Here is a 25,227-nt window from a genome sequence, read left to right on the forward strand (position 1 = left end):
GTGTTAGCCAGGATGGTCTCGATCTCCTGACCTCGTGATCTGCCCACCTTGGCCTCCCAAAATGCTAGGATTACAGGTGTGAGCCACTGCGCCCAGCAACATTACACATTTAAAGGATAAAACCTTTATAAATACAGACAGAAACTTGATGCTTTCTGAGATGAGACCACTAACTAGAATTAAACATCATTAGGTCTATTAATTATACTCTGGATAAAAGAATAAAGGAGGACGTGTCAGAAACATGTTAGGTATTCAAGCAACATTAAGCATGTTTTAGTATGATTTAATGAAAGACCAAAATTAATGAGGTAGATAGGCACTGGAGACACAGATTTGAAACTACTCTGATATATGAGTGAAGTTTCTGGAAGGCGGAAAGAAGAAAGAAGACGTGACTGAAACATGTACGACTAGAATGTGAATCTATAATGAGTCATTATTAACACTGTATGGATACTAAAAAGGAATATTCTGAACTGTTGCCTCTGTAAAACAAAATTTATTACCATAATTATCGTTATAAAACAATTACTAAGGTATATTTGGCATGCTAGTTCAGCTCCCAGTGAATTGAAAACACAATTTTTTTTTTAATTTTTTGAGACAGGGTCTCACTCTGTCACCCAGGCTACAGTGCAGTGGCACAATCATGGCTCACTGCAGCCTTGACCTTCCAGGCTCAAGCAATCCAACCACCTCAGCCTCCTGAGTCGCTGGGACTACAGGCACTGGCCATCACAACTGGTTAATTTTTACTATTTTTGTAGAGATGAGGTCTCACTATGTTGCCCAGGCTTGTCTCAAACTCCTGACCTCAGCCTCCCAAAGTGCTAGGATTACAGGCGTGAGCCACCGTGCCCAGCCACATACTTATTTTAGATACCTAATGTCTTCTAACAAAAATAACCAAGCTTTTACCAATCTTAAAGGCCATTAACAGGAATACGCTGTAAGAAGAAAAAAAAAAAAAAAAGCCAATCTCCTCTAAGAAGCTTTTCTAAAATAATTGCACAAGGCATGAAACCTCAGCCTCAGTTCATTCCTTCCCCAAAAGATATTCTTGTTTTTACTACAGCATCAACATGAGCTTTGTAATCTTCGATAATTAGGGAAGGAAAAATGTTTTACTTCACACTTCATACATCTCTACTAAAGGCTGGGTACGGTGGCTCACGCCTGTAATCCCAGCACTTTGGGAGGCCAAAGTGGATGGATGGTTTGAGTCCAGGAGTTTGAAACCAGTCTGGCCAACATGGCGAAACCCTGTCTCTATAGTTTAAAAAAATAAGTTAAAATATTATTTTTTTAAAATCCTACTATTTAGAACCTGATGTAGCTGATCACTTGTATTCAACTAAGAATTTTAACTTACAAAGTCCCATTAGAGAGAATGCTGGCCAGGTGCTGTGGCTCACACCTGTAATCCCAGCACTTTGGGAGGCAGAGGCAGGAGGATGACTTGAGGTCAGGAGTTCGAGACCAGCCTGGCCAACACGGTGAAACACCATCTCTACCAAAAATACAAAAATTAGCTGGGCATGGTGGCATGCACCTGTAATTCCAGCTATCTGGAAGGCTGAGGCACAAGAATCGCTTGAATCCAGGAGGCAGAGGCTACAGTGAGCCAAGACTGCACCACTGCACTCCAGCCTGGGCAACCAAGCGAGACCCTGTCTCAAAAACACAGAATAAAGAATGCCAGCTTTGCTACAATGTCCTCCTGCATAACACCATGGCCTCTACTGGTAGCTCCCCCAATTTATGACTCTAGATGCAGTCATATCCTCTGGTTTCCCAGAGACAGCCCTGTTGTATGCCCGTTTTCTAGGGGTAATTATATTAATGATGTCCCCTTTAACTCTCAAAAATATCCCAATTTGAACAAAAAAAAAGTTATATGGGCACCCTAGATAGAGTCTGTTGAAAACACAGATAGACACCAGGGCTCCATCTCAACTTAATCAGATTCTTGGGAAGGAGATGAGAGACAGGAGGAGGGAAGAGGCTGTGCCAACACCTGCACTTTTAACAAGCTATCCAGATGATTCTGATCCATAAGCCAGCATTTGGGAACCACCACCATGAATCCTGGCCAGACTAATAACCACAATCAAGCCACTGCCACACCTTACTCAGCACGTGAGGACAATCAATTTGTGATCACAATGTTCAAATGCTGACCAGATTTTGCAAGTTTGCTTCCCTCCACCCCCCACCACTTACCAATCATTTCCAGGTGTGCTACTAATTTGGACACATTTGCTTTGGCAAGCTCACTGGTGGTCTTATTCAGCACTAGAGAAAGTGAATGAACCTAGGAACAGACAAGATAAAGCAAGGCCAATATTACTGTGGAGAAAAGGTATCTTTCAGGAAAACGGCAGACCAATCAAGGAAAATGCAAAAAGGCTTGGGAAACTTGAAGGTAATGCTTTTAACAATGCCAATTTCACTTCAGCTTTCTTAAGCCAGAGAAACCACGACCTGAGGACAGGGCGGAGACTGGACAGTCTAAATTTCAGTTTCTGTGGTGCCTTCTCTATGCTTGCCTTGTCTATTTTCTGTTCATGAGATGCTTTACATTATAAAAACAATTTTTCTCATTTTGGCATTCATCATTAATATTATACAATTCTATAGTAACTCAAACAGATCCATTAAATCTCATTTTGATAAATTTTTCAAAACAAAATGATAAATATGATTTAGAATCCCATTTACTGCCTCTGAACAAATATTTAATAGAAGCCCACCATTAACCAACTGAGACTTCACCTAGAAGCCATAATCAAAGATTTTCTTTCCTAGGGACAACTACAAATAGAAGAAAAAATCCCCGGTCTTGGAAGTAGCATTCTTTGTAACAAATAAATTTCATAATGCAATATTGTAATTGTAACTATTAAAAAGATCTTATATGTCTAGGATTTGTTGAGTCAGTTCCCAACAACCTTTTTTGCTTTGAGTAACATCACAGGGGACAAAACATTGATGGAAGAGAAGGAAGGAGTGAGGAAAAGACTGAGAGCAGATTTAATCTTCAATTCACATCCACCACTCCCTAACAGCAGGGACCATGCCTTCACCCCTTTGTCTTCAGTGCCTGCCACAAAGTAGGTACTCAGGAAATGTCTGGTGCATGAATAATCAGGAGGATAAAAAGATGGGAAAAGAAAAAAGGAATGTAATAGAAGGAAAGGAAGAAGGAAAATCATTTACAGAAGAAGACAGAGAAAAAGCAATGGGTTATTATAGTTGGAGCAATGACTTTGTGGGGGGAACTCCAGTTCCCTTGCGGTATGATTTCTGACACTGACACAGACACAGAAGGAATCTCAAGGCGAGATCATCATGGGGGAATTAAAAACCTCTAGTCCGCTGGATGCAGTGGCTCACACCTGTAATCCCAGCACTTTGGGAGGCAGAGGCAGGAGGATCACTTGAGGTCAGGAGTTCAAGACCAGCCTGACCAACATGATGAAACCCCGTCTCTACTAAAAATAGAAAAACTAGCTGGGCATGGTGGCAGGTGTCTGTAATTCCAGCTATTTGGAAGGCAGAAGCACAAGAATGGCTTGAACCCAGGAGGTAGAGGTTGCAGTGGGCCAAGATCGCACCACTGCACTACAGCCTGGGCGATAGGGCAAGACTCTGTCTCAAAAAAATAAAATAAAAATAATGAAAACCTCTAGTCATTTAATTTTACCAAAAGAACATGTACACTGGGTCTAAAAATGCTTTGTTTGGAGGAATCCAACCACCACCACCACTTGAACCAGCTCTTCCCACAAATCTTAGTGTCACTAACAGATGATGATCAGACGCTGTATGCCTCCTGCCTCAATGCAACAGGAAGCATTCAGCAGCCCCTCTGGCATGTTCTTACCAAGCTGAACTGAATCTGATGGGGTCTCTAGAGCTAACATCCACTTGTTAAAATAGAGGATAAAAGAAGTCAAACAGTCAAACAAGAAAACAGACAAACCTAAAATGTGGGACACTCTACAAGGCACTAATCCAGTTTCTGTAACAAGTCAATAGGCGGTGGGGTTGGAGGGGGGCAGATACACTATAATTAAAAGAGATTTAAAAGACATGACAGCAAATGTAACATGGCACCTGACCTGGATCCTGATTCAAAAATATTCATGCATCAGGCTGGGCACAGTGGCTCATGCCTGTAATCCCAGCACTTTGGGAGGCCAAGGCAGGCCGATCACTTGAGGCCAGGAGTTTGAGACCAGCCTGGGCAACATGGTGAAACCCCATCTCCACTAAAAACACAAAGATTAGTAGGGTGTGGTGGCACACATCTGTAGTCCCAGCTACTCGAGGGACTGAGGCAGGAGAATAGCTCGAACCCAGGAGGCAGAGGCTGCAGTGAGCCAAGATCATGCCATTGCACTCCAGCCTGGGCAACAGAGCAAGACTCCTTCGAAAAGAAGGAAGGAAAGGAAAGGAAGGGAGGGGAGGGGAGGGGAGGGGAGGGGAGGGGACGGGAAGGGAGGAGAGGAAAGGAAAGGAAGAAAGAAATTCATGCATCGTTTTATTTAATTCTCCTTATTTTGTAAATGAGAAAACTTTGGCTTACAAAAGCACAGTATTCTACTGAATTATAGAGACCAACAGAATAGAAAGACAAGAAGTTTCTTAAACCATTCATTCCTCTACAATCCACCAATAAAAGGGTATTTTTGAGACAATCAGAGAATCTGATTATGGACTGGTGTTAGAAAATACCAGGGAATTCTTGTTAGTTGGATGTGACAATGCATTGTGCTATGTCCATTGTTTTTTTTAGAAATAAATACTGACGTATGTAGAGTGAAATGATATATCTGGAATTTGCTTTAAAATACTTCAGCAGGCAACGCGCAGTGGCTCACTCCTGTAATCCCAGCACTTTGGGAGACTGAGGCAGGCAGACCACTTGAGGTCAGGAGTTTGAGACCAGCCTGACCAACATGATTAAACTCCATCTCTACTAAAACTACAAAATTAGATGGGCATGGTGGCGCGCACCTGTAATCCCAGCTACTCAGGAGACTGAGGCAGGAGAATCGCTTGAACCCAGGAGGCAGAGGTTGCAGTGAGCCAAGATCATGCCTCTGCACTCCAGCCTGGGCAACAGAGTGAGACTCCATCTCAAAATAAATAAATAAATAAATACATAAAATAAAATACTTCAGCAAAGAAGAAAAGGCATAAAGTAAATGTGATGAATTATAGGACTGGGCAAATGGGGGTTCATTATACTGTTTCTCTGTGATGTATCTGAATTTTTTCACAATAAAAATGTTTGTCAAAAATTCTTATTTTAAAAAATGCATTGTTGAGGAACACTTATCCAGTCCTATTCCCTTGTAGAACCAGCCACATCAATCAAGGCAAAGCCCTCTGGGAGCACTGCATATTCAACACCAAAGAGTTCCTGACGCAGATCATCACAGACACTGCAAGAATAAAGTTCCAGGTACAGACACATGAAGCCCAAAGGAATGGCTAACGCCTCTCCAGGTTCCATCCACCTTGCTAAACCAAAGGTACCAGAGGCCTCGGAGTACTGGAAAGTCATTCATTCACCAGACACGGAACAAGAAAGGTAAGCTGGTCCTTTCCCATCTCTACCCTGAAATGTCTTCCATTTCTAGAGGAATGAGGCCTACTATCAGCATGGGAAATAAGAAAATGGCAACAGGATAAAATGTGATTCTCCTCCCTGACTTCTCCCCAGCAGGAAGTGCAAGTCCACACATGCTAAGACATGTGGATAAAGAACATCCTTGAGGCACACAAATGTTACCAGCCACGGCCGGGGTTCCAGGGCTCTGGACGAGTGCTAGTGACAGCAGGCCTATGTGCCCTCAAATGGGCTATTCAGGTTAACTGCTTTCACATCCTGCTGGTCTATCACACAGAGCAGAATAGCCTTAAACTCAAATGCTGTCTTTTTTATGGTTTTTTTTCTTAATACTTACAGTATGAGTATCAAGGACAAGTTATAAGTATGGTAATCCATGTAATATAAAAATAATAATGGCTACCATTCATTAAATCCTTATTGTGTGCCACACACTGTGTGGAGGGCCTTACAACAACCCTATGATGGGGGCACCACTGAACATCCTCAGTTTACTCATGAAAACATTAAGGGCAAAACAGGCCAAGTGGTTTGCCCCAGGCCACATAGCTATATGGGTACAGTGAAAGTACCAGGACTCAAACTCAGGGAGTCCAACTTTTGAGACCATTCTTAACAGTTACGCTGTTGCCCTCAATGCAAGCAAATAATGTTCTGAGAGAATGGGGAGACAGAAACAAAAGCCACACTTTAAGGCTGCTATTACAGATTACACACTTTGCTAGGTGCCTTCCACAATCACCTCATTTAGTCATCTTAGATGATGGAAGATGAGGAAACTATGGTTCAGAGAAGCAAAGTAACTCCACTGAATTATAGAGCTCAAAGGAAAGGCAAGATTCTTAAACCACTTATTTTCCCTGCCTCCAGATGGGATTTACAGTAAAACCTTTCCCAAAATATTCACGTCTACCTTTTGTAGCAAACACCTAGAAGACTAGATAGCTCCCCTGCCAACAAGAGATATTTTCCAAAGTATGTAAAGTGCTTGTATTTAAATCAACAAGCCCAAATCCATTTTTAGAGCTTAAGGGAGCCAAAGGGAACTGAGGATACCTTGAGATCCAGTTTGGTGTTCACTGGATCCTGAAGTCCAGACTCCATGGAGGCATGTGGCTCCAACTTCACGTTGTGTAGAATGCCCTCAGGAGGCAGCCTCATTGCGTGGTTGTCTGCAGTGGAGCCGATTCCAAAAAAGTCTAATATCACAACCCAGGTTTGCAGTGTGATCAGCACATCCAAGCAATTAAAATCAACATCAATGTTCCGGTTAACTCGATTGTAACTGGAAGAGAATTCTGGATGTTTCTTATCTACCAAGAATATGTTGATGTGGACTAAGGAATCATCAAATTTACTCTTTCCAACAAGTATCTTGGGCTCATCCACTGTTGGAGAAGGAGGTGGGGTCAAGGGATAGTCCTTGTCTTGGACTTCCTTTTGCTTTTTCCGGGATGCAGAGGTGGGCCTTTGATACAACTGGAAGACATTAGGAGCTTCTTCCATGTGGGAAGGGAGAGACCGAGGCATATCAGGATATTCCACATTGGACACTGAGGGGCAAGACTGAGAAAGGTATTCTTTTTGTGCTAAACTAGATGGCTTAGGGGCTCCTCGAGACACCATCAGGTTCTTATATTTAGAATCTGGATTCTTCTCCAATAAGTCCTCCATCAGCAGAGAACGCAGGGCAATCTGAATAGATAAAGTCTGGGGATGGTCTTTACTGAATTCCACCTCAAAGTCCTGAAACTTTAAGCTCACAAGACCTTGGGCCCCCAAAGTGAGATCTCCACTTAGCTGAACCTGAAGCTCTGATATACAAAAGGTGGCTTGAATCTGAGTAAAGGATTTGACTTCCTTCACTGACAATGACTTCTGAGAGGTGTTAGAAAGGCTGGAGTGGCTGAACAATCCATTCTCCTTCCTTTCAACAGAAGATTCTCCACAGGTACTGAGGGGAGGCAGAGGAGAATCAGGGCAAGGGGAGGAGGTAGCACTGGCTGGATACTTATTCAGATCTTCACTGTACACGAGATTGTCCAGGGTTTGTAAAACCTGCTCATATACATGCTTTGCTAACACCACCTGTATTGACAAGAGAAAAATTCAGTTACTCTATTATTAAATGCACGTAGATGTAATGCCCATAAATGTCTACAGTTGCTACATGATTCCTACATGAGGCTGTAAGTTACCTGATAGCAAAGACTATCTCTTTTCATGTATTTTGTGTCCTTACCTCTTTTTGCCCCACTTCTGTTCACAAGGCCCTCCCTCAGCACCCTACACAATAATCTACGTACAATAAGAGTTCAATAAGTACTGCGGATTATGCCTGAATCAACAAAGTCACTTTTTCTGACCCCACAAAAATGAATGCAGAAACTGAAGAGTGTTGACAAAAGTCTGGCGTGGATACACCACAGGACTGAGAAACAAGGTTCATGGTTCTAAAACTGGCTGATCATCACCAGTTAGTGTAACAGCCAATGTTTAGTACTGGCAGTACTTTTTAGATAAAAATGATGATGATCCATGATTCGTTATGTTTCCTTTCTCCTTTGCTTCATTTTTAATTACAATTTCTTATTAAAAATATTTTCAGCCAGGCACAGTGGCTCACGTCTGTAATCCCAGCCCTTTGAGAGGCCGAGGCAGGCAGATTGTGTGAGCCCAGGAGTTCAAGACCATCTTGGGCTACATGGTGAAACTCTTGTCTCTACAAAAAATACAAAATTAGCAGAGTGTGGTGGCACAGGCCTGTAGTCCCAGCTACTTGGGAGGCAGAGGTGGGAGGACCGCTTGAGCCCAGGAGGTGCAGGACGCAGTGAGCTGAGATCATGCCACTGCACTCCAGCCTGGGCCACAGAGCAAGACCCTGTCTCAAAAAAAAAAAAAAATTTTCAGGCAAGTTTTTTATTTAATGAAGGGCAATTTTTAACAGAAGAATTCCAACCAATAGATACAGAAATAATGATGGAATTAGAAAAAGTGACCATTTTGTAACCCCTAATTAAATAATGTGTGCCATCGAAGTTCATTAGTGGAATAAACCATTATGTGAATGACTGACAGGGAATTTTGCAATGGAGAAATCAAGGCTCTTGCCACCTAAATACAATTATCCACTTTAACATCAATAAGAGAGAAAAAAGACCTGATTATGTGCCTCCTGATATAAAGTAATATGAAGTATACGGCACCACCTACCTGAAGTCTACCTCCCAACTCCCCTGCCAAAAAAGAAACCCGAATCCAGTCAAACCTATAGAACTAAACCTGTTCTATAGATTTTACAGGAAATATGTGGGAGAACAAGTTAAGTAGCACACGAACAGCCAAATCCAGAAAGTGGGACATTCCACAGGACAACTGACTTAGTTCCACAACAAAATACGACATGGGGGGACAAAAAAGAGAGGGAAACTAGATGAACAGAGACCTACACAATGTATCACCCCAATGCAATGCTTCCAATTGTCTGTATCCTGATTCCAACAAACCCAAAACAAAGACATTTTTGAGATGATCCAAAATATTTCTGAAATCTGAAAATCGACTAGATAGTATCAAAGAATGCTCATTAATTTTGTAAGGCATGAAATACCACTGTGGTTATGTAAGAAGAAGCACCTAGTTTTTGGAAATACACTCTAAATACATAGGGGTGATAATGGCATGACATCTGGGATTTACCTTAAAATATTTCACCAAAAAAAAAAAAATAGATAAAACAAATGTGGCAAAATCTTCATAAGTGGAATCAGCGTGATGGGCACATAAAGCTCATTAGACTATTCCACTTTTGTATAGGCCTACATTCTTTCATAATCAACTTTTTAAAAAATTAAATTATTAAATTACTAATCAATTATTAAAGAATTCAGATAATTATCTTAAACAATTATTTTTAATGAAAGAATTACCTAAAATAACGTTTTGAAGATTTTCATCAAAACAACAGTTAAGTCAATGGTAACCATAAGAATAAGTCAACATAGGCCGGGCATGGTGGCACACACCTGTAATCCCAGCACTTTCGGGGGCCAAGGCAGGAGGATCACTTGAAGCAAGGAGTTCAAGAGCAGCCTGGCCAACATGGTGAAACCCCGTCTCTACTAAAAATACAAAAATTAGCCAGTGTGGTGGCGAATGCCTGTAATCACAGCTACCCAGGAGGCTGAAGCAGCAGAACTGCTTGAATCTGGGAGGCAGAGGTTGCAATGAGCCAAGTTCACACCACTGGCACTCTAGCCTGAGACTCCGTCTCAAAAAAAAAAAAAAAAAAAGTCAGTCAACATAATCCAATAGAATTTACTTCACATGCTAGATTTAAGGTGAAAAATTTGTCCTGGTAGCTACCACTGATGGGGCAAAAGCTTAGTCTGAGAAGGGAAAGCTTTGGAGTAGTTCTCTCAGGGGTCCCAGAGACCCCTGGGAGGAACCACAAATGTCAAAAGGCAGGCCCACTCCATCAACAGCCCTCCTGGGTTACTCCTGAGCAGCTGCCAGACACAGACCAACTACTGTTGTGCCAGACACAGACCACAGACCGTCCTAAGAGCCTGCCTGTCATTGCTGTCTTATAATGTACTGCTCTTTGCTCTCGTCCCTGTGAAATCAGGGAAAATGACACTTTTGAAGGAAAAAAAAGAAAAGGTGTATACATACATGCATGCCCATAAAAAAAGAAATCTCTATCCTGGCCCATTTCATTTCAGAGAGGGCAGGACTAATTCTCTGTTGAAAGGATCTGTCCACAGCTCAGATGATCACAATGTTTCACAGGCTGCGTTAAGTATGTCTAAGTGCGACAAGAATGATATCCTCCTGGGAAAGGAGACTCTGACTTTGTAAGCAATCATTTCCCCATTTCTAAATGTCAATGGAATTAAGAATCTGCCGTCTTCCTCTAGATAACCCACCCCTCCTCCATATGAAAAAGGCTGACAAGATGGATTCCCCATGACAAAAGGATTCCACAATTATTGGAACAAGGTTTCAACAATGGTATTATGCATGGGTGATATATCTTTGAAAATATATATTCCTTCCAACATGTAATATACATAAATATATATCATATTTATAGAGTATTAATATAAACATATGACTTCAACTGCCCTGACATGAATTTACCTGAACTGGATTGACAAATTTTCCTTCAATCTTCATGATGCTAGAAGTTCCCAGGTCATCTGGGCTAAGAGAAAAAGTCAATTCAGATTCTCTCTCTATAGGGATCTTCTCCAGTTTAAACTGAATGGTGGTATTGTTCAGGATGTGAAAAGCTGGCATAAAAGAGACAAAATGATAGACCATAAACCTTAATATTTACTTCATTACTGCTGATTAAACGTAGAATATACAAAATATGGCCCATGAGTTACACTTAGACCAGGAGGGCAGGTTAGCCTGGCACCTGGGGTCTATGATTGAGAGCAAACCTTGACAGCTATCCTGAGGCCAAAACTCATAGCAAGCTGAGGTACAAGATACATTTACACAAAAAAAGAAACAATATTTTCATCACATGCTCCACTTGGTAGCTTCAAAGCACGATGTGGTGAACATTATTCCAGTCCAGAGACTACATTATGCTTCTCTGAGCCACCCAAGCTGGCATTTTCCAAACCAAATTATTCATCCTTACCTAGCTTTCAGATACAGATGTATCCCTCTTATTAGGACTAAATCAGAATCTAGGACAATACAAGTTCTAAGTAAACAACTTTTATCCAAGCAGAGAAAGCAATCTTTTGATAAGTATAAAAACAAATCAGTGAATTAACATCTGATGACCACAGAAGGGTAAGTTCTCAAAGGCATTAATTTCGTCACCAATAAATAAAGGCGTGCTCTAGGGCTTACCTGATCTCTGCGTGCCAAGACCAACAGATTGGACTGTTTGGTTTTAGCTGATCAGATCCAGAATACAAACATAAGCTTTTATTCTTAGAACCCTGGACCAACCCATTATAGAAGAAGATGGCAGAATATTAAAGAAGATAATATCCACAAACTATTTACATCAACCCCTTGAGGCATCTTGGGCTAAAATATTTAACTAGGAAGGATCTACAGCTTGGGAACAGAAAATCAGATATATTTGACCAAATTAAACAATACTTTAACAACATCCATCCACTGAAGCATCTCTGTAAATGAGCACTCATAGTTTCAAGCTGGAACACTTCAAAAAAATAAATTCCTGCCTGGGCGCGGTTGGTCACACTTGTAATCCCAACACTTTGGGAGGCCGAGGCAGGCAGATCACCTGAGGTCACGAGTTCGAGACCAGCCTGGCCAACATGGTGAAACCCTGTCTCTACTAAAAATACAAAAATTAGCCGGGCGTGGTAGCGGGTGCCTGTAAGTAATCCCAGCTACTTGGGAGGCTGAGCCAGGAGAATCACTTGAACCTGGGAGATAGAGGTTGCAGTGAGCTGAGACTGCATCATTGCACTCCAGCCTGGGCAACAAGAGCAAAACTCCGTCTCAAAAAACCAAAAAAATAAAAATAAAAGTAAGTAAATTCCTGTTTCGTCAAATATGACATTAAATGGAAAAGAGTGAAAACATGCCAACCTACTACAAGGCATTCTATTAAAACTCTTTGATTTCTTAAATATTAACTGAGGATTATTCTAAAAGAAAAGGATTTTATTGTTGCTGTTTTAAGCAAAGGACTCCGTGAGCTGCGTTTTCAATCATTAAACAAAATAGAACAAAAGACTGATGCTCCTCACCTTGACCTCTATGCAAAGATTCAAAGAAATCATGTCGTGTGAAATGAGCTTCCTCCTGACTGTTGGCACTGCCAGACCCAGAAGGTGGGCAAAACATCTGGCTTCCTTCAGACCCAACAGCTTCTCTACCTGCCAACTGGGTGCAATTCAAAGAATACAGTTTAATGTCCTTGATTTCCACCTGCAGACGGTCACTTCTGGATTCATCATCTCCCGCCACAAAATTCTGGATGAATATCTGTCCCAAGTGTCCCACCAACAACTCAGGACTCCCCGGCTTCCGAGGGATAGAAACAACTGGTGATTCAATGTTTATGTTCAAGATTAGCTTTACAGTGTCCAAATGAGACGAAGCTAGGTCAAACCCATATATTTCATTTTCCTCTAAGATAAAGGGTTCCCGAGTCTTCCTTGGAGTTTCAAAGAGCGATACCATCTCGCTATACTCGGCAGTCTTGGTAGCTAGTACTGTGGTGACTTTGGTGGCTGCGCTTTTCAGCATACTTCGAAAATTTTCTTCCAGTTCATCCATGGATAACGTCAACTCCTTCAAAAACTTAGCAGAGTGGTTATAATGTAAAGAAGCCATCTTCAGGTTGAGAAAACACTCCTGTTTAGATCTCTCAACAAACGTGAAACTCAAAGCTTCAGTGAGGGCTGCATCTTCCATTCTGACAAACACAGATTCAAAGTAGCCAATATCACTGATGATATTTTCATAGCCTACAGAATTCCCAATGCTGACAACATACTGGTTTTTAACGTTATCTTGTGTCAAATCCATAAGCTGTAAACAGCCGAGAGAACCATTCATGTCAAATGTGCTACCCATTGAGACATTAACTTTGGTGCCACCTATACTTGCAGTTGCAATTTTTCTGCCATATTTCTCTCCATTTGCCATGTCCACTGTCCGAAGAAGCAGTAAGTTCAGCCTATGGATTTCCACTGCAACCTCAGTGTTTTGTTCATATGTAGACTGGTAAGTTCCTTGTTCTCTGAAGCTTCTTTCAAAATCAGTCATTAAAGGTTGAGGACTTAAATCATCTTTTTCCTTGGGAAAGGATTTTTGAAGAAAACCAATTAGCTCCACAATCGTCTCTGGATTGAGGATAATGTCTAAATTATTCACCTGTAGGGAAATCACCTGAAGAGTACTGTCTAAATTCATCGATGGGCACTCTGAACTCACAAACTGATATTCCAACTTAATAAGGGACTCTTGCTCTTTGGTAAGAATTTTGTCAAGTGAAACACTAGTAGCTGATCGGTCGTTCAGTGTAGCTCCATCAGTTAAGTGGGCCACATTCGGTCCAGAGACAGGAGACTGGGCCCTGCTATCCCGAAGGCTTCCCGTTGGAATATCAAAGCTCAAGTTCTTATGTGAAGCCATCAAAAGGTCAAAATCAGCACCATATGTCTGCATGGTATCCACCAGGAGCAAACCATGAACAGTTAGGGAGACTTCAGCATCATAAGGCCTCTTCACAAAGTGAGCATTGGTACCAAACACCTTGAGCACAGAAATGTACCGGCCATTGCTCTCAACACCAAGCTGCATACAGTTCACTTTAAATTCCGCCAGGAGGAGCTGCGACTCCACCAGAACCTCGCGGGTATGCTGCTCCAACATCACAATGCTCTGGGTTAAATTCATTACGGAGTCTTGCAAACTTCCCCGCTGCTCCTCCTGGGGAAAAATCTTTTCTTTAATCTGAGTGTCAGAAGTTTTCATTTCTGGGGTGGTGAGGAGAGCAAAGCAATTCTTTAGTGCAGATATTTTATCTTCATTAATGTGGATTTTTAAGTCTGGTAAGTTGCCTGAGAGCACGGCTCCTGGATATTTGGGATCTGAAGTATAAATCAATCGACGTTCTAACTGCAGGTGAACGTTGAACTTCTCTACCACATGTGTTGGTCCCACGTCAATATCCTGGACATGCTTCCAATTGTCTTTCACTCGTCCAACCATGATCTGGAGGTCCATAAATGACAGCGAGTACCTCTCATACATCTTTGTGCTCATTAAATGTGCTTGAAGCTGTTCTTCACTGAACTCAACTCCAGAAAAGGGAGGTGTTTTCTCTCCGTTGCTGCTGCTTGACTCGGGAGGTGGGGTGTTAGGAGGTGTGGCCAGGGGAGTCTTATATTCATCATCACTAAACTGGGTCTCTTCAGATGCTGACCCATCCCTACTTTTCCTCCTGGAGTTATCTGAAGATAAAAAAAAGAAGATTCAAATATATGTCTGCTATTTCCCTCCTCTTTCCCTTAATGTAATAATTATGAAAGGTAGAGAATCAACCAACCCCAGTTTGTTTAAGAAAACTGAGGAAAACTCTTAAGCATAATATCTTTGTTTACCATTTTCTAAGTGTGAATTTACCTATAAATTTGGAAATCAAAACACAAATATAAAAAAGTATGGACACGAAAAAAGCTGGAGGCCCCCTGACATGAGCGCCACCTGCTGACCCAATGCTGACTCCCCACTTCTCCCCTGCCTTGCCATGGGCGTGAGCTGCTTTCACCAACCCTTTCTTGCGTCCCTCTCTAGTCTTTTATTTCTTTTCCTTTTTCTGTGTGTTCATTTGTTTCCCCCACTGGAATGTTCTTTTATTTCAGGTGAAGTCTCACTCTGTCACCCAGGCTGGAGTGCAATGGCACGATCTCAGTTCACTGCAACCTCTGCCTCTCAGGTTTAAGCAATTCTACTGTCTCGGACTCCCAAGCAGCTGGGATTACAGGCGTGCACCACCATGCCCAGCTAATTTTTTGTATTTTTTACATTTTTATTTATTTATTTTTATTTATTTTTGAGACGGAGTCTCATTCTGTCACCCAGGCTGGAGTGCAGTGGCATGATCTTGGCTCACTACAACCTCCACCTCCCAGGTTCAAGAGATTCTCCTGCCTCAGCCTCCCGGACAGCTGGGATTACATGTGCCTGCCACCATGACTGGCTAATTTTTGTACTTTTAGTAGACACAGGGTTTCACCGTGTTGGCCAGACTGGTCTCGAACTCCTGACCTCAGGTGATCCACCCACCTCAGCCTCCCTAAGTGCTGGGATTACAGGCGTGAGCCACCGCACCTGGCCAATTTTTTGTGTTTTTAGTAGAGACAGGGTTTCACCATGTTGGCCAGGCTGGCCTCGAACTCCTGACCTCATGTAATCCACCCACCTCAGCCTCCCAAAGTGCTGGGGATTACAGGCGTGAGCCACCACGGCCCAGCATCCACTGGAATGTTCTGAGAGAAGAGAGGTCTCATCTTTCTTGGTCAACACAGTCTTCCTAGTGCCGAGGTAGTGCTTGGTGAGCGGTAACTGATCAATATGCAATTGTGTGGCCCCAGAGTCCACAATCAGCCCCTCTTTCTCCAGCTGAGCAGTGCCAAGACAACTATAAAAATACACCACTGGGGCTGGGCATCGTGGCTCACACCTGCAATCCCAGCACTTTGGGAGACTAAGACAGGCAGATTGCTTGAGGTTAGGAGTTCGAGACCTGCCTGGCCAACATGGCGAAACCCCATCTCTACTAAAAATACAAAAATTGGCCGGGCGTGGTGGCTCACACCTGTAATCCCAGCACTTTGGGTCGCCAAGACGGGTAGATTACTTTGAGGTCAGGAGTTCAAAACCAGCCTGGCCAACATGGCGAAACCCTGTCTCTACTAAAAATACAAAAAATTGGCCAGGTGCGGTGGCTCACGCCTATAATCCCAGCACTTTGGGAGGCCAAGGTGGGCGGATCACCTGAGGTCAGGAGTTGAGACCAGACTGGCCAACGTGGAGAAACCCCATCCCTACTAAAGATACAAAAATTAGCTGGGCATAGTGGTGGGCACCTGTAATTCCAGCTACTCAGGAGGCTGAGGCAGGAGAATTGCTTGAACCTGGGAGGCAGAGGTTGCAGTGACCTGAGATGGCGCCACCACACTCCAGCCTGGGCGACAGAGTGAGACTCCATCTCAAAAAAACAAACAAAAACAATTTGGTACTTCCTCAAAATATTAAAACATAGAGTTACCACATGGCTCAGCAACTCCACTTCTAGGTATATAAAGAATTAAAAATATATGTCTACATTGCAGAAATGGGGGTCTATAAAAAAGAAAAAAAATTTAAAAGAAAAAGAAAATATATGTTTATACAAAAACCTGTACATGAATGCTCACAGCAGCAATATGCCTAATAGCAAAAGAGTGGAAGCAACTCAAATGGCCATGAACAAATGAAAGGATAAACAAAACGCGGAACAGCCACACAATGGACTATGATTCGGCTATACGAAGGAAGGAAGTATCGGTATATATTACAACACAGAAGAACCTGGAAAATGTCATGCTAAATGAAAAAGCCAAACATAAAAGGCCACACATGGCATTATTCCATCATATGAAATGTTCAGAACAGACAAATCCAGAGACAGAAAGATTAGTGGTTGCCAGGGGATGGGGAGCGAGAAGGTGAATTGGTGTTTAATGGGTACACACAGAGTTTCAGTCGGGGAAGATGCAAAAGTCCTCCCGATATTAAATAGCAGTGAGAACTGCACAATTCTATCCACATACCAAAAACAACTGCACTATACATTTAAAACTTAGAATTATCTCAATAAAGCTATTATTTTATAAGTAGCAAGTGAACCCTCAGGTCTTAAAATGTTATGTAAACATTTTATTAAGCTTTACTTAGATAATCATAGACAGGTCGATCTACCAAGATATGTTTTCATTATTTCATTATTTAAAAAGTTACAGATGAACCTTGAAGTTTAAAAATGTTACATAAACATTTTATTAAGCTTTACTTAGATAATCATAGATAGATCATCCATCTACCAAGGCAGGTTTTCATTATTTCCCACTCACACTATACCTTGGGTGTTCGTCAAAAGCATTCTTCCTAGATCCACGACAACTAACACAGGATTCTTGAATTTGAAATCATCGGGAAATATCACCTGAGGGGCAGAAATATCCAGTCGCACGGTCCATCGTTTACTCTCCTCCTGTACAAATAAAACAGTCATTAACCATAACTGCCGAAACCCAACAGCTTTATCCATGGTGCTCAAGCATTTCTGGAAGCTGCAGCTAGGATTATGGAGTGACTCAGTGATCTAATGCATTACAGCAAAAAGTCTAAGACAAAAGTAGATATAAATGCTTGAGGATCTGAGAAATTACCACAGGCAAGTATCTGAACAGGGGAGAAAAAAATAGCAAATAACTAAATAGGGGAGAGTCTGTACTTAAGAAAGATTTTGTTTCTAATTTACAGGGTTTAATACTTTAAAGGATTATAGAAATTATAGAATTCAAATAAACATAGAATTCTAAACATTTTTACTTATTCAGGGGCATTGGTAACCATGAACTTCCATACCAAAATATCTTAGTGAGAAACATAAGCTTTGACATTTGAAATATAAATAACACACCAATTCATGATTTGTTCATTGTTCTTCCCTCCAACCAAAATCAGCCTCAACTGTATGTATGTGGCAAAAGCTAATTTACATTACCAAAAAGAAACCTCTTTTGTTTACAAGAATACTAATTGTCATACTTTATGTAGAAACACACACACACACACACACCCCAAAACAAAAAACAGGACTAATTCTCCATCCCATACTACACACCCCATTTTACTTGGATCATTTCTGCTTCTCTGACACCTATAACTTACTCTGCACTGTCCAAAAGAAGCCACACTTTTTCTCACTGTGCCACCTGCTGCTGTATTGTAGCAGTGCACCTCCATGTCACCTGAGAAACTGTGCTTTACTGGACTATTTTGATTTCTTGAGACAAGGTCTCGCTCTATCACCCAGGCTAGAGGGCAGATCATAGCTCACTGCACCCTCCAATTCCTGGGCTCAAGCAATCCTCCCGCCTCAGCCTCCTGAACAGCCAGGACTACAGGTATGTGCTACCAGGCCCAGCTAATTTTTTTATTTTTTGTAGAGACAAGGTCTCACTATGTTGCCCAGGCTGGTCTCGAACTCCTGAGCTCAAATGATCATCCCACCTCCGCCTCCCCAAGTGCCAGGATTATAGGCATGGGCCACCTTGCCCAGCCTACCTACTGGACTGTGAAGATGTCTCTTGGCCCTCCCTATCTATGGCATCCTCATGACAGCTGGTCATTTGGCATCACAAAGTACCTATCATCACACCCTAGAATAGAAGCTGGGGCATCATTCCAGTTGTCTCTTCTGGTAACAGTAAGCAAAAAAGAGAAACTCTCACATGAAACATGCACAAAGTATCAGGTCTGGAAAATGGAACAAACACGAGTCTTTTTTTTTTCTTCTTCTTTTTGAGACAGTCTCACTCTGTTGCCCAGGCTGGAGTGCAGTGGTGCAATCTCGACTCACTGCAACCTCCGCCTCCCAGGTTCAAGTGATTCTCCTGCCTCCGCCTCCTGAGTAGCTGGGATTACAGGGACCCACCACCATGCCCAGCTAATTCTTGTATTTTTAGTAGAGATGGGGTTTCACCATGTTGGCCAGGCTGGTCTCGAACTCCTGACCTCAAGTGATCTGCCCACCTCAGCCTCCCAAAGTGCTGGGATTACAGGTGTGAGCCATAGCACCCAGCACAAAGATGAGTCTTGAAAGTAACCTCATCCTGGTCCAAGGAGACACAGAATCTAGTCACAGTCATTCATTTTATTAGCTAAACCCTGACTATAAAAGACACAAGATTTTATTCTATGCTAGCTGATAAGGATTTAATATTTTCAGTTTACTCAGTCAGCATAATTGATATAAGTAAGCCTATCTACAGTAAGTAGTGACTTGATGGAAAGAATTCCTGCCCCTTCCCCAATCCCCAAAGAGTGTTTATGGATGCCCACTTACAATGAAATCACCCACTAGCAAACGATCAAGAGTTTGCCGGATTTCTGCCTTGGTCTGCATCTTCAGCTTGTTATATTGTCTTCGGGCAGCTTCAGCCACTCTCAGCTCAAGTTCAGACTGATAACCAAAACCTGCAAGGTTGGAAATACACAGCAGAGTCAGAATTTTCACACGGCTGGGTGAACAAAAGTGCTACATCAATTCTCACCAAGAATGTCCATCAAAGCTTAAAAAAAAAAAAATCAGGCTGGGCATGGTGGCTCACACTCGTAATCCCAGCACTTTGGGAGGCCAAGGCAGGAGGATGCCTGAGCCCAGGAGACTGAGGCTGCAGTGAGCCGTGATCACGCCACTGCACTCTAGCCTGGGGTGACAGAGCAAGACCCTTTCTCAAGGAAAAAAACAAATCAGTAACAACAGTTTCTTACTCCAGTATGACCTGGCATAATACAGGGTAACAGGAATGAGACAAAAAAGCGTAAGTGAATGGACAGCCATGGGGGGAGAGGAGGCAAGTGAGAGAAGTGTACCTAAGTTACTAGAATTTCTTAAGCCATTTTCTGAAAGATTCCAAACTACTATATTTCAAAATTCTTAAAAAGCACTGGAAGAGAAAATGGAATTTCAAAGGAAATGCCTTCTATATTCTTTTTTTTCTCTTCTTCTTCTTTTTTAAGACAAAGTCCCGCTCTGTCTCCTAGGCTGGAGTGCAGTGGCATGATCTTGGCTCACTGCAGCCTCCGCTTCCCAGGTTCAAGCGAGTCTCCTGCCTCCCGAGTAGCTGGGATTACAGGTGCACACCACCACACCCAGCTAATTTTTGTATTTTTAGTAGAGATAGGGTTTCACCATGTTGGCTAGGCTGGTCTTGAACTCCTGACCTCTAGTGATCCGCCTGCCTCAGCCTCCCAAAGTGCTGAGATTACCGGTGTGAATCACCACACCCAGCCTTTCTATATTCTTTCTTTTTAAGACAGGGTCTTGCTGTGTTGCCCAGGCTGGAGTGCAGTGGTGTAATCATAGCTCACTGCAGCCTCGAACTCCCAGCCTCAAGCAATCCTTCTGCCTCAGCCTCCCGAGTAGCTGGGGCTACAGGCACACACCACCATGCCTGATTAATTTTATTTTATTTTTATTTTTACTAGAGATGAGGTCTCACTATGTTGCCCAGGCTAGTCTCAAACTCCTGGGCTCAAGCAATCCCCCAGCCTCGACTCTCAAAGTTCTAGGATTACAGGTATGAACCACTGTGCCTGGCCACCTTCTATATTCTATCAGTGACAGAGCAATGAAGTCACGGCATTTATGGCTACTGTTTATATGAAGAGACTAAAAAACTAGTCCAAAAACTAAAACAGATTCATTGTAATAAAGGGGGAAGGGACATTTAGGAAAATACTATTGTTTTATAAATCTCCCTGTCCATAAAAGTATTTTTTCTGCACCTACTGTTTCAAATCTTCTTGGGGAACAAACGGAGGCATAAATAAATCAGTGATTACATTTACAACTTTGCAGTATTTAATGCTGCACAAAGGAGGTCAAAGAGACCACTGATCCTGTCATCTAGAAGGAAATTCTTGAACATTCCTCCTCAGTTCACTGGTCTAAAATATCCTGGGTAGCCAAGGAAACCACTGTCATAGTGAAATAAAAAGTATGGAGATCATCGCTTTTCAGTTCCAAGATGCAGATTTCCAGTTACAATTCTGGCTGAACATATAGCCGTGGTTAAATCAATATAATGAAACTACTTTATGCCTGTAGTACTTTCATCTATTTTTATAAGAATGTTTTGCAATTGAGAAACCTAAAAAAGATGATGAACTCCCCCACCCCATACTATTTTATTGCCTTTCAATTACTCTTGGTAATATTTTAAGATAGGTACCGATTCAAAGGTAGTGGCTTTCAAAAAGTACAGCTGCTATTCTTTGGTGCCATTATTCAGAATGACAATATGAAATAAAAATGGGAAAAAAAACAGAAATGAACAGTATGAAAAAATACATGCTAAATGGAGGCAAACAAAGATAAAATATTTAAGGATATAGATTTCTCTTGGAAAAGACTGTCCACAAACATCTACCCTGATTTAGTAACAGGACAGGGCAACCCGATTGACTTACTCTGCAAGCCTTTTTTGTCACTATCAGAGCATCTGAATAACCCTTGTCCAGAACACCAGAAATAACAATAAAGACGTTTTTCAAAAGGAACATAAGATCAAACAAACAAAAAAGTTAACCTGAGGTATGAACCTTTCCCTTGTAGAAAAAGTCTGCTACTTTTTTAATGGCCTGCGGATTGTATATGATGTTCAAGGGCCTTGTGCTGACATTGAGCCGCCTCTCAAAGTGGCTGTGCGCCGGATTTCTCTCATACAGCATCTCAAAAACTGGGTCATCTGGGTCTGCAGCTAAAGGAAAGAATAGGAATAAGAACATGGAACAAAGCAAAAACTATAACCTTATTAATAGACCTGTGAGGAATTCTGGAAAAACAGACATTTTCTAAATTATTTTTCAATTAGTTCACATTTATGCCTATCTTTAAAATAGCCTAATCAGGATTGACTGTTTAATTTTCCACAGGAATTGTGTAGACTGGCCTATTGTATTAGCTCCCATATCATGGAAACCAAGGACCTGAAGACCCTGCAAGGTTGCCCAGTTAGCCCCAAGTTTGCAGCTCCACTGAGAGAGGACCAGGCTGTCTCCAAGTGAAACCCTGGTGCACACAGCAAACCACTGCGCACAAAACAGAAAACATTCCCTCTTTTACTACTGATCAAAGACTACTGATCTGGTTTTTGCTGGAAAGTCCCCCAAAAAGAATTTTTAAATTATTTTAAAAAAAAAAGAAAAAAAAGCTCAGGCATGGTGGCTCACACTTGTAATCCCAGCACTTTGGGAGGCCAAGGAGGGTGGGTGGCTTGAGCTCAGGAGTTCAAGAACAGCCTGGACAACATAGCAAAACCCCATCTCTACTAAATATACTAAAATTATCCGGACATGGTGGCACACACCAGTAATCCTGGCTAGGGCATGAGAATCACTCGAACCCAGGAGGCAGAGGTTGCAGTGAGCCAAGATCACACCACTGCACTCCAGCCTGGGTGACAGAGCGAGGCCCTGTCTCAAAGAAAAATTAATTTAAAAAATTTTTAAATTTTAAAAAAACAACATAGGACAAATTACCTGGGTAATGATCACTTCCGTCTGCAGATGTAGTTTGTAGACCAAAAGATTGTGAGACTCTGCCAACTTCTTTTTGCTATTAAACAAACACATAAAAATGCGTAAACGTCAGCGTGAGAGGGGACAATTCACTAAACAAACCCATCTTACCCTTTAGCAACACACTCCCTTAGCACCATCAAATCAAAACTCACTTTACCTCAGATTGAGTACTTGCAGAATTGTTTCGTTTTCTGCCCTTTTTCCAATCTAGTGAGACCACATCTTTTCCTTTGTACTGACAATATGCTACTTTGCACTCAGCACATTTAATGAACAGTTGCTAAATGAAAATTAAACATATCTAACTTTTCAAACTTTAAGTCGGCCTTCCCACCCTCTCCATAACGTTCCCCCAACCAAAACAAAACTATGGACAGAATAAGGGGTTAACTACTCAACCATTTAGACAGCTTGTTGCCAACTTAAGATCAAAGATCTTATCGTTAATAATGTATATTATATTTTAAAAATTACATATATATAGAAAACTTGAGATGTTTCTGTTTTGGGACCCTGGCAAGACGAGATTTCATGTCAGTGACTAAGGGTCAGAAGGCATGAAAATGACTGTCAAGATACAGAGGAAACCCAAACATTGACCTTGAAATGCAGAAAATAGTGGTCTTATAGCATTTTCTTCCAAATCAGAGCAAAATATACAATGGTGGCTACAATACAGGAGTGCAAGAAGGCATAGCCATTAATGTCACCAACATTTTCTCTTTAACAATTTCAAGAAACTTCTCTAATCCCAGCCCATCAGTCTCAAGATGATCAAATGTCAGAATGAATCAGTTATCATTTGCCTAAAACAGACTACAATTTACCAACACCTTAGATACATTAACTATCCAACTGTTGTACATACTGGATTAGGGAAGACTAGAAGAGGAAACATAGTTCCTTCTGTAGCCAGGTCTCGAAGAAACAGTCCACCCAACCGGACTGAAAGCAACGAGGAATTTCTTCGAGGAAGAGACTCTGCTAGAAGTTTTACATCTATAAAAGATAAATAAAATAGTTGATACAATGCTTATGAGAGCCTAATGTGTTTTTTAAAATATTAGATATTCTATTTTACAGAAGATTATTATAGATGAACTATTTTTCCTTGAAATTAAACAAACAAACAAAAAAACCCTATCTATCTACAGGCACATATTGGAGATATTGCGGGTTTGGTTCCAGACCACTGCAATAAAGTGAGGATCACAATAAAGCAAGTCACACAAATGTTTTGGTTTCCCAGTGCATAGAAAAGTGATGTTGACACTATACAGTAGTGTACTGAGTGTGCAATAGCATTATGCCTGAAACTACAATATAGATCCCTTATTTTAAAATATTGTATTGCTAGAAAGTGCTAACAATCCTGTGAATCTTCAGTAAGTTGTAATCTTTTTGCTGGTGGAAGGCCTTGCCTACATGATGATGCCTGCTGACTGATCAAGGTGTGGTTGCTGAAGTGTTGGGGTGACTGTGGTGATTTCTTAAAATAAGACAACAACGAAGTTTGCTACATCAACTGACTCTTCCTTTCACAGAAGATTTCTCTGTAGCAGGTGATGCTGTTTGATAAAGCATGTATTTAACCACAGTAGAATTTCTTTCAAAACCACAGTCAATCCTCTCAAACCCTGCCATTAGCAACTAAGTTGATTTAGTATCCTAAAAACTTTATTGTCGTTTCCTTTTTTATTTTGTCTTCTTTTTTGAGACAAGGTCTTGCTTTGTCACCCAGGCTAGAGTGCAGTGGTGCAATCATAGCCCACTGTAACTTCAAAGTCCTGGGCTCAAGGGATCCTCCTACCTCTCAGTCTGCCACGTAGCTAGGACTACAGGAGCATGTCACCATGACCAACTAATTTTTTTTTTAATTTTTAGTAGAGATAGGGTCTTGCTATGTTGCCCAGGCTGGTTGTGAACTCCTGGCCTGAAATGATCCTCCTGCCTTGGCCTCCCGAAGTGCTGGGATTACAGGCGTGAGCCACCACGCCCAGCCTTGGGTTGTCATTTCAACAGTGTTCATAGTGTCTTCACCAGGAGTAGATTCCGTCTCAAGAAACTACCTTCTTTGCTCATCTGTAAGAAATAACTCTTTATCCATTCAAATTTGATCATGAGATTCTGGCAATTCAGTCACATCTTCAGGTTCCACTTCTAATTCTAGTTCTCTTGCTATTTACCCCGCATTTGCAGTTACTTCCTCCACTTAAGTCTTGAATCCCTCAAAGCCATCCAAGAGGGTTGATTTCTTCCAAACTCCTGTTAATGCTGATATTTTGACCTCCTTCCATGAATTACAAATGTTCTTCATGGCATCTAGAATGGTGAATCTTTTCCCGAAGCTTTTCTATATACTTTACCCAGGTCCATCAGAGGAATCACTATTTATGGCAGCTACAGCCTATGAAATGTATTTCTTGAATAATAAAAGTTGAGGCTGGGAGTGGTGACTCACACCTGCAATCCCAGCACTTTGGGGGCTGAAGCAGGAGGATCGTTTGAGGCCAGGAGTTTGAGACCACCCTGGCCAAAAAAGTGAGAGCTCATCTCTGAATAAATTAAGTAATTAATTAAAGAAACAAACAAACTTGAATGTTGAAATTACTCCTGGATCCATGGGCTGCAGAATGGATGTTGTGTTAGCAGGCATGAAAACAACACTAATTTCTTTATACTTCTCCCAGCAGAGCTCTTGAGTGACTGGA

The 25,227-nt window shown here is 41.7% G+C and overlaps 1 protein-coding gene across 12 annotated transcripts in view; it reads right to left on the reverse strand.

The window, feature by feature from the left end:
- Window positions 1-25,227, reverse strand: part of VPS13D (vacuolar protein sorting 13 homolog D) — a 283,384-nt gene that overhangs the window by 223,292 nt on the left and 34,865 nt on the right. For 11 of the 12 annotated variants that reach the window (XM_063785968.1, XM_001145053.7, XM_009448445.5 and 8 more), the window contains exons 14-22: window positions 23,385-23,515; window positions 22,475-22,550; window positions 21,523-21,693; window positions 19,275-19,405; window positions 17,282-17,414; window positions 12,397-14,610; window positions 10,787-10,938; window positions 6,701-7,732; window positions 2,227-2,317 (exon numbers count right to left, since the gene is read on the reverse strand). In XM_063785968.1, coding sequence (XP_063642038.1) covers window positions 2,227-2,317; window positions 6,701-7,732; window positions 10,787-10,938; window positions 12,397-14,610; window positions 17,282-17,414; window positions 19,275-19,405; window positions 21,523-21,693; window positions 22,475-22,550; window positions 23,385-23,515 — 4,131 coding nt within the window. Of the gene's footprint in view, window positions 1-2,226; window positions 2,318-6,700; window positions 7,733-10,786; window positions 10,939-12,396; window positions 14,611-17,281; window positions 17,415-19,274; window positions 19,406-21,522; window positions 21,694-22,474; window positions 22,551-23,384; window positions 23,516-25,227 lie in introns of those variants that run through there. The other variant, XM_009448466.4, reaches the window with a different exon arrangement.

This window comes from Pan troglodytes, chromosome 1, assembly GCF_028858775.2.
Source record: "Pan troglodytes isolate AG18354 chromosome 1, NHGRI_mPanTro3-v2.0_pri, whole genome shotgun sequence".
Lineage (NCBI taxonomy): Eukaryota > Metazoa > Chordata > Mammalia > Primates > Hominidae > Pan > Pan troglodytes.